This window comes from Xenia sp. Carnegie-2017, unplaced genomic scaffold (genome assembly GCF_021976095.1).
Source record: "Xenia sp. Carnegie-2017 unplaced genomic scaffold, XeniaSp_v1 HiC_scaffold_19, whole genome shotgun sequence".
Classification (NCBI taxonomy): Eukaryota; Metazoa; Cnidaria; class Anthozoa; order Malacalcyonacea; family Xeniidae; genus Xenia; species Xenia sp. Carnegie-2017.
The window spans coordinates 11779478-11795107 of NW_025813481.1; the positions used below are offsets into that span (position 1 = coordinate 11779478).

The window sequence follows — 15630 nt, forward strand, 5'->3', positions numbered from 1 at the left end:
CCATTTTTAGTCATACAGTTTAAATTCCGATTCCAAATAAGGACCAGAAAAACTTTCGTTTGTCTCGCCTTGCTAAAAATAATCATTATAACGTAACAACCAAGCAACAGAACACCTAAACTTCCACTAAATGGAGTGGCGTGAAATCAACATATCGAACAAGTGAGGCTATTCTGCAGTCACGTAAATTTCCTTCCTTCCTTACTTAGTCTTCATCCTTTAGTTCAGAAATGTTGTCCCTTTAGACAGTGACTTTCATCCTCCGAAAAAATGCAGGACATTTTAACTATTGGCTTTTGTTTCTCAACACGTCTATTTTAACGCCCTCGGAGCCTTTATCAGTGGGATTGTCGTCCCGGTTCACGTAATCCCACTATGGTAGGTGCGATCCACTACGAATCACTGACAAACGGTTGGACTCGAATGTGTGAAATTCACTCTTTAATTCAGTAGATCCAGTCATCCCTGTCAATGTGAAGTCAAGCTCTTCCAGTTATTCCAAGTTGATTTTGCTAACGTTTACGACAAAGTGTTACTTCTGAACCGCTTTCCATTAGTGATTAGTAAGTTCTGATTGATGGTCGATTGTTCCCCTTTGCTTTTACTTTCAGTGGGACAACGCTAAGGCACACGCTCTCTCTGGCCCAGTTGCAACTGCTACCTTTACTTCATCTGAACTTCCCTCTTTATTCGGTTCCCCTTCTTGTTTGTGCTATTTCCTTCACACTGTTTGTTCTTTAAATCCTCCTTGCTGGCCGTAAACGTTTGTGGTGGATGTAACTATTATAATAATGCTGGAGCATTATTTCTATATGATATGCTGTCGGTATAGTAATTGTATTTTTTTACTTGTTATCGTTCATATAACCAGTAATAGAAATCAGGAGGGAGTGCATATTCATAAAAAATTTTAAAATGAAAGTTTTGACCAACAAAATCCGCCATTACCGCCAAGTTTTTGACAACCGGGTCCAGGCCCCTTTTCCCCTCCAAGTATTATAGAACTCCATGGTTAAAACTCCCCAGAAATCTTATTTTCTTTTCTTTTAATTTATCCATGAAATCAATACTGTCACGTACGTAACGCCTCTCGTCCATGATTGTTGTAGCAATGTCGCAGAGAATATCAACATCGACTTTGTTTAATTGAAATATCAACTGGTCCTTTAAATCTGGTGGTATATCTTTCATAAATCTTAGAGTTTAATGAAGATGGAAATATTCATTAGCTATCTCAATATTTATTTCACATTCATTTAAAAAATGAACTAGTAAACTAATAAGCAATCCGGAAAAATTATGCTTTGATTCATCAATTAGCTTGATTATTCATGAAAAATTAAGGTCAACTGTTTTTTCGTTCCTCTGTTTTCATCTTTACTTACCTTTGTTGTTTTGGCCAAGCTAACGTCACGATCATTTACGGTGTTTTGCTGAACCATCACTGGTACGGTGTTTTGTTGAACCTTCACTGGTACGGTGTTTTGTTCAGCCTTATCAGGTAGCTTAACATCCAAATCCCTTTCTATTTCAAGGGCTAAGCCTCCCTGCTTACACTCTTTCAATGCTAGGAGCAGTGCTTTTACATTGGCATGTTGTCCATCTCTATCAAACCAAGTCTTCAACACATATCGTGGGTTGTCAGAGAATTTTTCAGGAATCATGTCTTCCTTACCTTCTGGCAACTTCAGTACTTTGTAAAGGCTTGAAAAACAAGCAATTTTAGATTCTAGTTAGACAATACACCAACATAATCACTAGCGTCATGTCATAACAAACATTATACAGGAAAAGGTTACGTAAAAACCTTTTAAGTTTTTTTACAATCACCTTTTCCAATCATTCTCTAATAGCTCATTTCCTTTATTTAAACGTTCTTCTAACTTTCTTTGAACATGATTTGGTATTTCAGAGTAGGTTGTTTCTAGATTACACACAGTTGATGACTGGTTTGTCAAACCAAACGCAGACACTGTATCTGTAAATGGGAACGTAGAGAGGACAATACAGAGGTAATGTCCGGTGGCAGATCTAGGGTACGTCAAAATAAAGTATTGCAGCATATTTTGGCATAAAGCCTCTTGGAGTCAAATCAGTTGGTGAATTCTATAAAAGTTCAAAGCCAACAGTGTTTTCTGAAAGCATTTTGAATTTAATATTATTTTGACGAACGCTGGATTCACTACAGGTCATGTCAAAAAAGAATTAGCTTTTACTGTGGAAGAGAGAGAGTCTTCCATAGCTCACCCTTCAGTCCTTAACGTTGATTATCGAGTTATTAAGAGTAATAACACAGTTATTACCAAAAATCTATACCTGAAAATTATGCACTACATCATATTAAGTGTCTTTTATAGAGAACATAAAATGTCAGTTAGCAAGTTCTCCAAGACTCAATTGTGTTGCGCTGTTTTGTGATGACTTACCGGATCGCTCCGAATTGATTAAAGTAGTTGCCGATGTGCTGGTATTCGAAGACGAGGTTTCTAAATTCAATAAAACGATAGGAAAATTTACCAATTGAACACCAAGAAATGGAATAGAGATATAATCAGTTTGGAAACTGACTTAGTGTAGGGGAGAGCATTAATTTTACTTCGTGCATATATAACTTAATACTTCATGCAATTGATCCTTGCGAAATTGAATAAATATTATCTAGTCGGACGCAATTTAACTAATATGTGGTATTCTCACAAAAATTGTTTTATATGGATTTGTAAGTCAATGAGAACGTTTGAATTTGGAAAATTGATATTATTACAGGAAGGAGATTGTAAACATTTGTTTAGCAAGCAAAAGAAGTTTTAAGCTTTGAAAAAAAACTATTTTAATGAGTCATACCACGACAATGACATACTACGCTGAAAAATCTTGTTTACTGTATTAATTTTTAAAGCTATAACTACACGAACAATATATGAATGTTTTGAGCTATAGAGACCTAGTAAAAACCTTGACAGATTTCAATGTAGGCAACTTGTTAGGCTTGTAAAACAGAATAGTCCGCATATTTATAGTGAAGAATAATTATTGTAGCTATTACTTGCGACACATAATATTTAATAACAAATGAAGCATTGTTAAGATTCAGATACAAGAAATTTTCACGCTAGTACTTACTATAACTAATATACATATAATGGGTAACTGGCTATAATCATTTTTACGTATACATTTCTACTATTCCATCCAAGTAATTTATATAGGTAAAGTAGTAATTTATTTAGGTAGGTCCATGTTTATCAAATGTTGTTTTATTAATCGTTGGCATATAAACATTATAAAAGTTCATTCATTTGTGCGTTGCCTCTAATGTATTCTATTCCTATATAGTATAGTTGTTTTTTTAAAAGTTTTGTGTAACTTTGCTAAATTTCTTGTATTATAGTTATGAATTTCATTGTTTGTTTCAAAATTTTCCGGTAAATTTTGAAAACGCATGCAATTGTTTTAAATTCTTCGTATTTTTTGAGTTCCGTTTTTATCGGTGTTAAGATATTAAAGTCTTATGTGTTGTAAACAAGCTTTAACGAATACTTACTTATTAGGTGTCTTATTTTTGTAACTATCCCTGATCACATTACATGTGAAACTCAGTAACACGCGTGTTTTACAAATACACGGCCATAGCCTCGTAGTCTACTTTACCATGGTTAAAATTAGGGTTTGGGTTTTCGCGTATTTGTAGAGCTCTGAACTCCCATCTTGTACATAAAACTAAATTAAATCAATTAATCATAACCTATTGCGATTCTTTACAATTTACTGGTGTCGAGCTTTTTGTATGAACGAAAACGAAAGTGGACTGGTATACCTTGTTTTCTATCATCTTCATGGCAATTATTCTTTTCTGCAGCATCGCTGTGTTCTGTAGAGTGTATAAAAAAGTATACAGTTTTAAAAAAGCTTAAAATTTTGCCATAGCATTTAAGTAATGTAAGCTTTATGTTGATCATTTTCATTTTATTGCATTTAAGGTTTATTGCATTAAACAGAATTCACGTTATTCATCACTGTTTTAACATTTAAAGGAACTTTTTAACTTACACCTTATTAAGTGTGTCAGACAGGCGCGTCGGAAGGAACATAAAAACGGAGGGGGCACATTTTAAAAATTATGAGTACCTATGTCTGCAACATGTTGTCTAATAGTCGCAATTTAGAATTTTAGCAACACCGGTCGTTCACTTGCGAACGTAATAAACTAATGTGAAAACAATTTGCAAAAGATTTCTACGTGATTTTTTAGAGTCCACTCACTGCACTGTTGATATATGTGTGTTTTATAGTCAAAATAAACTATTAGTAAACATTCTCCTTGGTGGTAATTTTCCTATCTCGCAAAGTAAAGGGGACATCCCTTCTGAGAAAAGGGGTTCTGCCTCCCCTTCCGACGCCCTGGTATCAGGAAACATAAAATGTCAGTTAGCAAGTTCGCCAAGTTTCAATATTTTACGCTGTTTTGTGATGACTTACCAGATGGCTCTGAATTGATAAAAGCAGTGGACGATGTGTTAGCCTTTGAAGATGAGTTTTCTAAATTAAAAATAAAATAACAGAAATTTTACCACTAGAACAAAAGAAACAGAATAGCATCATACAACTATGCAGTTTAAAAATGAGTTTGTATAGGGTATAGCATAAACATTACTTTTACTTCATGTCAAAATAATTTAGTTCTTTTCATTAAAAGTATCCCGATATTTAAAATGCCATGAGTGGCAATGCTGTAAAGTCATTGGAAATGATCTTCAATTACACTTTTCGTTGATTAAACATAAATAATTTATTCTATTGTCAAGAATTCCTTTCTGTAAGCTTGCATGTTGTAAGGCGGTGAGTAAGATTAAATAAGTGATCTTTTGCAGGTGACAAAAATTATTTTGGCTTTTTCCTAAAGCCCAATAGGAAGCCTTATTGTTACAACATAAAATGACCAGTAAGTTTTTCAATTAAAAAGTATTTACAGAGGTCATGGACATCGTGTTTAAAATGTAATATGGTTGCTGCAATGTTAGAATAGGTTAATAAACCTGATATTAAAATCGACCAATCACTCAAACCTTTCTTAACACCTGGAACTGAGTCTAAATCTGTCTTCACTTCCATGTTCATCCACTTCAACGTCGAGTCCACGTCTCCGCAACTACGGTTTCCAATAATAAAACGAACTACACTTTTTTTTCTACACACTAATGCCACGTTTTCGCCAGCATGATGAACGATGCGTAATGAAGCGTCAAAAATTTCCGAGTCATATCCAGTGTTTATCAGGATTATAGGCAAGTTAAATTTTTCGGTTTCAACAGAATAAGTCTCAATCACCAGCTTTGATTTGTCAAAGAAAAAACCTGTGACACTGTTGGAGACGGGAGTATAAATGACTTCATTGTATGAATTAATTTCGTCTTTGTGTGGTTGAAATTTTTTTTTTTTAACAAATTTTCCGTCCATCGTACTAATGATAATTCGGTAAGTTTTGGGTGATTTATAAGTCAAAATGACTATGTTGTCGTCGGAGGAAATGGACAAATATTTCATTTCATCATCAATTGGTTTACGTTTACCCTTTGCTACAAATGGCTTATTAAGGCTTCCTTTACTGTCACACACATGCATCATGATGTAGTTTTGATCCTTCTTGACTGTAGCAACAGCAATGATAATATTGCTATTTGGTGCTACAGCAAGAAAAATCTTACTAACTTGTATTACTTCAGGAAAGGACAAGGAACATTTTGAACAATTTTGTCTTCCAAACAAAGCAACAATGTATAATCGCTATTCGATTTGTCTTTGCAACCCAAAAGTACATATACTACGCCATTTTCATCAACGTTCATGCATCTTACTTGCCTATTTTGAACATCTGACCTTTGAAACGTACACCAGGTTTCAAACACTTCGGTTTTGCTGTTAAATTTTTTGGAGTTCATTTCCATCAAAAATTAGTAATTCTCCTTCTTTGTTTACGACCATTTCCTCATTAAAGAGGTCAGTATTCTTAGTAAAGTGAGCTGAGTACCAAGGTAATGAGGTAGTCGTGTTTTGTTAAACCTTCTTGAAATAAAAAGGATGAACCAGCTGCCCATTATATTGAATCTGGGGCCATTTTAAAACAGACATCCTTTTGTTTGTGTGCTTAAAGATGAAATTAGCCAACGCCAAGTTGATATCTATTACTATGTCAAGGACTTCAGTCACTATATAGTTGTGTGTGTTTTGGCTTTTATTCCCGCAAAAATCGAGGAGTTTAAATCTTTCAGACATAACATGAAATCCCTTGTTGCTAACCCGCAGTTATCTGAATGTTCAAGAATAGCGCTTGCAATACGTATCTTGCTTGCTTTTATTTTCTCTTTAGTGCTCGACGAATCATTTTCAAACGTCTCTTTCGCTTTTTCTCCGGCTAATTTAAAACGCGTTCGACATGATAGAGATAAGTTTATTGTTGTTACCTGTGTCGATGACGATGTTTCATTTGCAGTCGACTCTTGAATGCGTTTCAGCTCTTCAACTCCTATCTGAAAGTGAATGAAACTCTGACGAAGATCATTTTCCGGTTTATCGTATGTTTCCTTTAATTTATCGTATGTTTCCTTTAATTTATCGATAAATGCATCCAAAAAATGCATTCCATTTCGGCCTTCCCCGACATCCACAACTATGCTCAAAGCTGATTTTATTATTGCTTCCATCACTAAAAGAGTTACGCTCAAAGAGAAGCTAAATATACCCAAAGATTATAACGTCTTTTAAAGCTACTAAAGCATATGAACATGAACACCAAAATTAAACCAAAAGTCGCAGATACGTGGCAAGAAATTAACTTTAGAAAGTATTGAACTGCGTCACCAGACAAATGGCGTCACGCAAGTGTTGCTTTGGAATGGAATTTAAATTGCAAATACATACAATTATTTAAGGTTTGCCGTAGTCATCGACTTATCGAGTTTATCTACAGCACTATTCGTCAAAATATTTGGCAATCATAATTTTTGTCTGCTGAGAACATCAATACCTGGAAAATATAATAATGATCTGCATGGAATTGAAATTTGCAAAAATTACAACTATCTACAACAAATACTCTAGGAATGTTAGAATCTTATGTAAAAATTTTTGGCGTCACGCTAGCAATGTGTTACACACCCATGACGTTGGCAAACTAACGTTTTATTGGGAAATTTGCAGTATATAAATATGGGTAAGACGCGGAAGTAAGCGTAACAAGTAAATTCTTTCTCACTAGCTAAGAAAAGTATAACGAGATGTTGCTGTAACTCTGAATTCCAATAAACGTTTACATATTTTGGTAAATCATCAAATTATTGAAATATAAAGTCTTCCATATCAGTTTATAATATTTTCAACAACCAGAAAATCATATAGCGTTCCAGCTGTAGAGTGATTTTCAACTTTCCATTGAGATATCACCTTTTCGAAAGGATTTTCAGGCTTTTGTTTATCAAAGAAATTTTCGATTTGTTCATGTTTATGTCCTGGTGGCACGCCAGACGTTCCAAATCTTCTGTTTACACTGTTTGAAAACGAAAATCGTTTTTTAAGGCGTATTGAATAAATTTTTCATACTCAACGTAGCAAACAAAGCACATTGTGCAAGGTTATGATTACATGTACTGTTTTCTTTCTATACTGTAAAGCTCCACCAACACTAACACTAGGGCGACGCAAAAATCACGCTCACTCTTATTAATAGCAAAATCATTTTTCCATGGATCGCATTATATTTGTTTAATAAAAGATATCAAAGGAAGAAATTAGTGGAGTGAAAATATCATCTTTGAATAATTATTTTCTTCATCATCATTACATTTATAAGGACCTGTAAAAAAAAGGGCAAATCTAAGATTATAAAATGCATAAAAAATTTGATATTACATTCATTTATTGTAGTTGTTACAATTAATAATTTATACAGACTCCTACCTGTGCAGCCAACAGGAAGTTTGTCTCTCATCCAACGGGCAACATCGTGATTTTTCGTTGGAAGTTCTCGAAACAGAAATCTTATCTTCTTTTCTTTTAATTTATCAATCAAATCAGCAGTGATGAATATTCAACCTATATGGGGCTATTGTCGGCATAGCGACAGAGACATATCATCGATAATGATCAGAAAGCCGGCCGGTACTGGAGGTACCTGCAAGCTGGCATCTATTGAGTTCTATAATAACTGGAGCGACTATCTCTAACACGGCTTTAATTAGCGGCTGACGCCAAAAAAATGGAGAATTTGTTCCATTACTGCTGAGATTTACCGAAATTGACTGCTTTTCTGAAAATCACACAATTTGTCTCTACCCCTTAAGAAAGAACGAGGAAAAAGTATTTGTGTTTTTTGCATATTTGGCAAGCATTTTAAGAAGAAAATCACTGTAAAGCATAAATTTCATAAAGCGAGTCTACTGTGGTTGCCAGTTGTCGGCTTCTCTGACGTAAGAATTTTATAACTATTGACGAACGAGCTATTTGTTGGCCACATATGAATGCAGATGTGCGGTTTGTAACTGTCGTTCAATGATTTGCTCGATATCAAAGTGTATGGTCCGCACGAAACAAAATATATCATATTTTAGCTCAGCGGATCACGAGAGAAATGTTAGCTCGTTTATTATCATTAGTTTTTTGCTTTCTTTCATGTGATGACCTTTTTTCGCAACAATTGTAGGATTTGTTTTTGTACATGCATCTCGCGTTTCGTAAATGAATAATGAAAAAAATATTGTATACAAATCACGAGAGCCTTTGAGATCTTTGTGATCATCTGAACAAGAACTGCATAAATACTTGTCAAGTTGTAGCATACTTGATTTCGTTGTAATGATTGTGAAATGGCGAAAATGCAAATAATTAAAACACTTAAATTACAATAGTGTTTATAACACTTGAATACATGAATACTTAATTGTGCATTTAATACTTCTCTTCTTTTTCTCTTTTTTATGTGCTTCCTATTAGCCACGAGAGTTCAAAATTTGATTGACTAATAAAGCTTTCAAAGAGCAAGAAATCATAAAGTTTTTTTCACATTGTTTATTATCGTTCGAGTCATTCGTAGTCAAATACTACCAAAACAACCTTAACATTCCTAATATTCCACTTTACCACAACCATCAATTTTTAACACCACCCCATTAAGAACTACTTTCAGATATAAAATATATAGTTGGTAAAAACACTTGAGAAAAACGACGATTTTTTTGAGAGCAAACATGTTTCGACATTATCAGAATGCCATCTTCAGTGCAGAATGATTAGTGTTAAGTAATATGATACATAATATGATATGAGTAAATTAATTACAATGAGTATTAAGTATTAATAACTATAACGTAAGTTCTAAAAATAAGTATTAAGAATTTATAACAAAAATATTATTATAAAGTAAATATAGTGTTGTAGTGGTGAACTTGGATATTTAAATCGGGATTAGTTTTATTAATGTGTAGAGCTTCCTTGATTTTGAGTGAGAAAGTGGATTGATCAGTGTCGATGATTTTAAAACAGGAAGGTGAGAATTTGTTTTACATGAAGAGAGGCTTGAAGATGTTTGTAGATAGTGGAGTTTTGTCTGTGTGAGTATGTTCCTTTATCCTGGTAGATAATTGGCGAGAAGTTTCACCAATATAGCGGGAATTACATCCCGCACATGAAAATTGATAAACTACCATAGATTTGGAAAGTTCGGGAAGTGGGTCTTTAAACGAAAATAAAGATTTTATTTTGAAAGATGTGAAAATAAGTTTAACGTCAATGTCAGTGCAGTAGCGTTTAATGATTTGTGTGAGTTTGCGTTGTGTGTGTCGTGAGTAATCACCTATGTAAGGTAGTTTGAAATAACGTTTATTGTCAGGTTGTTGTATATCGTTAGTGTTAGTTGTGGAGTTAGATGAGTCAGTGCTTTTCTTGTTGTCCAAATAGTGTTGTATAGTGTTGTTGATGAAATGAAAAGGAAAAGAATTACGTTGGAGAGTGAATATTAGTTTCTTTAAATCACGTTGAAAGCCGATGTCTGTGTTGTTAAGTTTCCGTGCTCTGTCGGTCAGTGTTCGTATCAGTCCAATTTTGTAATTTAATGGTGTGAAACTAAAAAAGTTAGTCAGTAGTCCTGTATATGTTGGTTTGTGGTACGTAGAGGTCATACAGTTTTCATGTGATTTAGTTAGTAAGATGTCAAGAAAGGGTAACTGATTGTCTTGTTCGGTTTCGTATGTAAAGTTTATGCTTTGATGTTGTTTGTTGATGTATTCGTAAAAGAGTAATGCTTCGTCTTTGTTATGAAAAATACAAAAAATGTCGTCAACGTATCTGCGGTAAAATAAAGGTTTGTTGTTGCTGTAGTTATTTAACCAGTTTCGTTCGTGAAAACCCATGAAAATGTTGGCTAGAATGGGTGCCAAGGGTGAGCCCATACTTACCCGTCAATTTGGTCGTAGTACTTACCGTTAAATAAAAATGAGTCTCGGCCGTAGTGATGTTAAACAATAGTTTTAGTTCTGTTCTGCTCATTTTGAATGTAGGGTTGTTGGTAAAATTAAATCAATAGCAATGTCTATGGTTTCGGTCAGTGGTATGTTGGTAAAAGGCTTTCAACGTCAAAAGAAATAAAGAATTTGTCATGTGGAGCGTTAGTGTTAAAAGATAAAAATCATCGACAAAACTAAAAGAATCTTTAGCAGAATGGTCATTAGGTATTAGGGGTTGGAGTAAAGAGCTGAGGTATTTGGCTAATTTGTAGTTATACGAATTGATTGAAGAATTTATAGGTCTGATAGGAGGTATGTCATTGATATTGTTTAATTTATGAAGTTTAGGTAAACCATATAATCGAGCTGGCTGTGAACCTCTAGGGTACATTTCTTGAAATGATTTTTCGTTAATAGAGTTTTTCTTTAAGTTACGTAGCAGTCGTTGTAACTTTGCTTCACGGGAAATTGTAGGATCATGATCGAGTGGTTTGAACTTAGATAAATTGTTAATTATAGTGAGGCAAGAGTTAATGTATACCTGACGATCCATAATGACTACACCATTGCCTTTGTCAGGTTTAAGAACAATGATTTTGTCATTATTACGAATGTTCCTTAGAATTTTATGTTTCTTCAGGTCTTTAGGAGTTGGATGGTAGGAAGTTACGTACGTGTGTGCCAAGTGACCAAGTTCCGTTTTAGTATTGAATAGTCCTCTTGTTTGATAAGTTTATTTCTTAATGAATAGTGGATTCGTTCGAATGTTGCCAAAATGTCGGAGGAGTGGATTTTTGGAGGTTTGATGCTGAAGTTGAGACCGTTTTTTAGAGCGTTAAGTTCATCTTCACTTAGCTTTACAGATGATAGGTTGGTGACAGTGTCTTTATGAGTGAATGGTATAGCCTTGTTTTTGGTCAAATTATTTAGTTTCTTACGGTGTGTCGAAAATATTTTGTTCAGTTGTTTGTCGACATTCTTTTTGAGGGCTTTATTCAAGATATGCCAGTCAATTGGGTTAAGAAAGCTTTTGATTTCTTCTGTTTTGTTCGTCAGGTCCCTATCCAGTGTCCGTAGTTCTTTAGATCTCTTCGTTATCGTAGTTCGTAGTAAACGCTTTCGAATGTGGTATGTATCTCGATTGTCAACATTAGGTAGTGGAAAACACAGGAACTTTGGAAAAACTCCAAGTGAATTGCAATCTTTAAGGAAGGCGACATCAAGTTCAGCCTTGCGTTTCTTAGTTGTAAGCTTTCATAATTTCGAAAATCGACAAGGAAACCTTTCCATGAGAATTTTGTGCTAAGTCGTAGATAATATTACCATAATTTCTAATTAGCAGCAATTTTAAAAAACACTTGAGAAAAACGACGATTTTTTTGAGAGCAAACATGTTTCGACATTATCAGAATGCCATCTTCAGTGCAGAATGATTAGTGTTAAGTAATATGATATGAGTAAATTAATTACAATGAGTATTAAGTATTAATAACTATAACGTAAGTTCTAAAAATAAGTATTAAGAATTTATAACAAAAGTATTATTATAAAGTAAATATAGTGTTGTAGTGGTGAACTTGGATATTTAAATCGGGATTAGTTTTATTAATGTGTAGAGCTTCCTTGATTTTGAGTGAGAAAGTGGATTGATCAGTTTCGATGATTTTAAAACAGGAAGGTGAGAATTTGTTTTTACATGAAGGAGAGGCTTGAAGATGTTTGTAGATGTTTGTAAAAAACGGAACTTGGTCACTGGCACACACGTACGTAACTTCCTACCATCCAACTCCTAAAGACCTGAAGAAACATAAAATTCTAAGGAACATCCGTAATAATGACAAAATCATTGTTCTTAAACCTGACAAAGGCAATGGTGTAGTCATTATGGATCGTCAGGTATACATTGGCCCGATTTATACTAGAGACGAATCATCCGTCTGGACGAACTTGGGCAAGAAAAACATAGTTCGTCTTTAAGTTCGTCTGTGTTTAAATACGGGCAAACAGACGGATCATCCTTCAAGACGAATTATCAGAATAGTTCGTCTGTTTAGACGAATTTGCATGGGTAGTTCGTCTTGACGCATCATCCGTCTGTGAGTATAAATGCGTACTGTGGACGAACTACCAAAACAAATGATACTTCGTTACTCACTGTTAGCGGATTTCACCCATAATAGTCAATATGGCGGATAGAAGCAATGATCGTGTTCATGAAATGGTTCATGATTCGAACAAGAAAAATAGGGCTAAGAAGGAGCGAGTTTGGACCGAAACTGAATTAAAATACTTTGCAATTGTACTAGCAGATGAAAAGAAACAGTATGCTGTTCAATTAGAAACGCTAGCATTAAAGAAGTCTGCAAACTTGTGTGTTTATGAAGAAATTGCAAAAGATCTTGAAACATACCTAAAATCTGACGAATTCAAAGAAGAAAGCAAACGTGAAAGAGAAAATTTGAAACGAAAATTGAAAGATACCCCCTTGGAAATTACTCCAGCTAGGCTCCGAGTTAAGTATAAGTTTCTTAGAAGTCAGTGGCGAAAATTTACAGATCGTGTTAAAAAGGGAAGCGGAAAGGCACCGATTGTTGAGCCAGAGTGGTTCACCATCATTAATCCAATATTTTCTGATACCATGGGAGATGCAGATGTTGCTTCCTGTAGTGGTGATGTTCTGTTATCTTACGAATCAGACAATTCATTGTCAGACTCAGACAAGGAGGATGAGACAGTTGATAGACCAGATACACCTTTTAGTAATACCAGCGGCCTTAGCATTGAAGCAACTGATAATAGTGGCGATGATGATGTACTAGAAGCCAGTACAAACAGTAGCTCCAGCAGTAACACCAAGGGGAAACATAAAGCTAAACTTGAAATCAGACCTTTTTTCAAAAAGAGTAAAAGCCAAGCACAAGCAATTCAGAATATGGCCAAGTCTTTTTCTGATATGGGAGAGATGCAACAAAAGCGTTCAGAGTTATTTTCTGAAGCTGAAAAGAAAAGGCAACAGGAGTTCTTAAATTTTCAAAGAGAACAAGCAGAGCTCAACAGGCAACACGAAATAAAGATGTTGGAAATGATCATGAAGTACAGTAGACCTTATCAATCAGAAGCCCCACATCTTCGCCCTCCAAATATCCAGATTGCTCACCAGCAGTCTCCTCACAACATGTATCCCTATGGTGGTTTTAATTTCAGTCAACTTGAATCCGAAGTACAAACCACACATGACGGTACCACAAGTCTAGGTATGCCAATGTCAAATCAGCATAACCAACCTTGGTATGAACGTAATTAAGTTAAGTGAAAACAGCAGTGTATTAACTACATGGTCAGCATCAACAATTAAATAGTATAGTTTAGTTGTCAATTCCAAAGATTTGATGTTGTTTGTTTTTATTTTTCTGTGTTATAAAACTGAATCAATAATGTTAATTGAGTGTCAAAGTACCTATATATTGATGACAAATTGTGCAAAATGCATGGAAACATTTAATTTACTTGTATATGCTTGTTAATTGGATGTTAATTGTGACTTTGAAATATCAATGTAAAATATTCCTTTATTTGATTTTATTAATATTTTGATGCTGATATTTTTCTGTTTTCATGTAATACAAAAATATTGATATTTTTCCATTAAGTGAACACATTCCAGTATATTTGTGTACAATGTATACATTGTACACAAATCAGAATGCCAGATGTATCATTGATTAAAATGAATTTTTTTTTGAAGGAAACAAATTTACAACAAATTTACAAGTATATTGTATAGGTATTTAACTTCATCAATAAACGTGAGTCTTACACTAAATGTTAATTTTCCCTGAGTTTTCCAGCTAAATACAAGTATATGTTTTATTCTGGTTAGGTTTCTTCTCTGTGTGAGAGTTAACTTTTGTAATAGTCTCTCTGGCAACAAACTACTGGCAGATGAGAAATAGCCAAATGCTTGAAAGACAGTTTGGTTAGTGATGCACCTCACTGAGGAAAATGCATATTAGAAGATGACTTATGTTGTAACAACAACAGATTTTTATGAAACACAAAAGCAAAAATTGCTAAACTATTAAACTATTAAAACTTATTCATAATTTATATGGCTCTTTCTTGCCGCAATATCCATAGCCAATTAGATATCATGCATCTTACATCTTCAGCTGCATTTGTTGCTTGGCCAGATCCACGAATGAGATTTAGCTGGTTTACTTCAAGGCGCCATCTGGGCTTACATGGATCATTTCTGTCAATGCAAATGTTATGTAGCAAAATGCAAGTCATGATTAATATTTGAATATTATCCAAATGACATTCTGTCTTCTTGTACAAGATTCGCCATCTACCTTTAAGCATCCCATATGCATGCTCGGACACAACTTGGGCAGAACAAAGCCTCCTGTTGAAGTACCTTTTTTGGGGTTCTCGCATTCCTTCTTTGTATGGCTTAAGCAACCACGAGTGGGATGGAAAGGCTGAATCACCAACAGTTGTAAGTGGTATTTCTCCATAGGGTTGTAGGTTCAGTGATTTTTTTGGCAGCACTTTGCCATGTTCAATTTCTGAGTATACTTCACAATTCTTTAAAAGCCTTGAATCATGAGTTGAGCCAGGTGCACCTACTGCAGCAAACATAAACCTTTTATTATATCCAATAAACCCCATATTAGTAACAGAATATCGCTTCTTGTAACTATAAAAATTCTTCAATCTACTCAACATATACATGAAAGCCATCCCATGCCCAAACATGGAAACTCCCAATTTTCAAGAAACCCTTGAGTTCCGTGTCCATTCATCTATTGTCTTTGGTAGGTAAATAAACCTGTCATACAAGATCTTGACCAGCACTTTGCAAACGTCCATGAAGATGCAATAAGCAGTCGATGCAGCAACACCAAATAAATCTCCTACTGTTAGATAGGTAACTCCATGTGCCAAACGATACAAACAAATTGCCAATTGTGTATCAAGAGTTGTTGGATGGGGTTTCATTCGAGTTAGTTGTTTAACAATTTCGTGACCACTTTGTTGAAGAAAATCAAACGTCGCAGGAGACACTCTGAAGCAGCTCTTGATGCTGCATCACCCAAGATTGATAGCCTTCAGACCACCAAGTATTTCTCCTGCG

The 15630-nt window shown here is 34.6% G+C and overlaps 2 protein-coding genes across 2 annotated transcripts; both read right to left on the bottom strand.

Moving 5' to 3' along the window:
- Window positions 1-6: 6 nt before the first annotated feature.
- On the bottom strand, window positions 7-5905 carry LOC124439458. The gene is made up of 7 exons (XM_046989682.1): window positions 5067-5905; window positions 4480-4539; window positions 3818-3871; window positions 2427-2486; window positions 1831-1978; window positions 1386-1704; window positions 7-72 (listed from the first exon to the last, which is right to left on the bottom strand). Exons 1-7 carry the CDS (start codon window positions 5623-5625, stop codon window positions 7-9), a joined length of 1266 nt encoding a protein of 421 aa, XP_046845638.1. The 5' UTR covers window positions 5626-5905.
- An 8692-nt stretch (window positions 5906-14597) lies between these two features.
- LOC124439459 (protein ALP1-like) lies at window positions 14598-15164 on the bottom strand. The gene has a single exon (XM_046989683.1). The coding sequence runs from the start codon at window positions 15162-15164 to the stop codon at window positions 14598-14600; it is 567 nt and encodes a 188-aa protein (XP_046845639.1).
- Window positions 15165-15630: the final 466 nt, after the last annotated feature.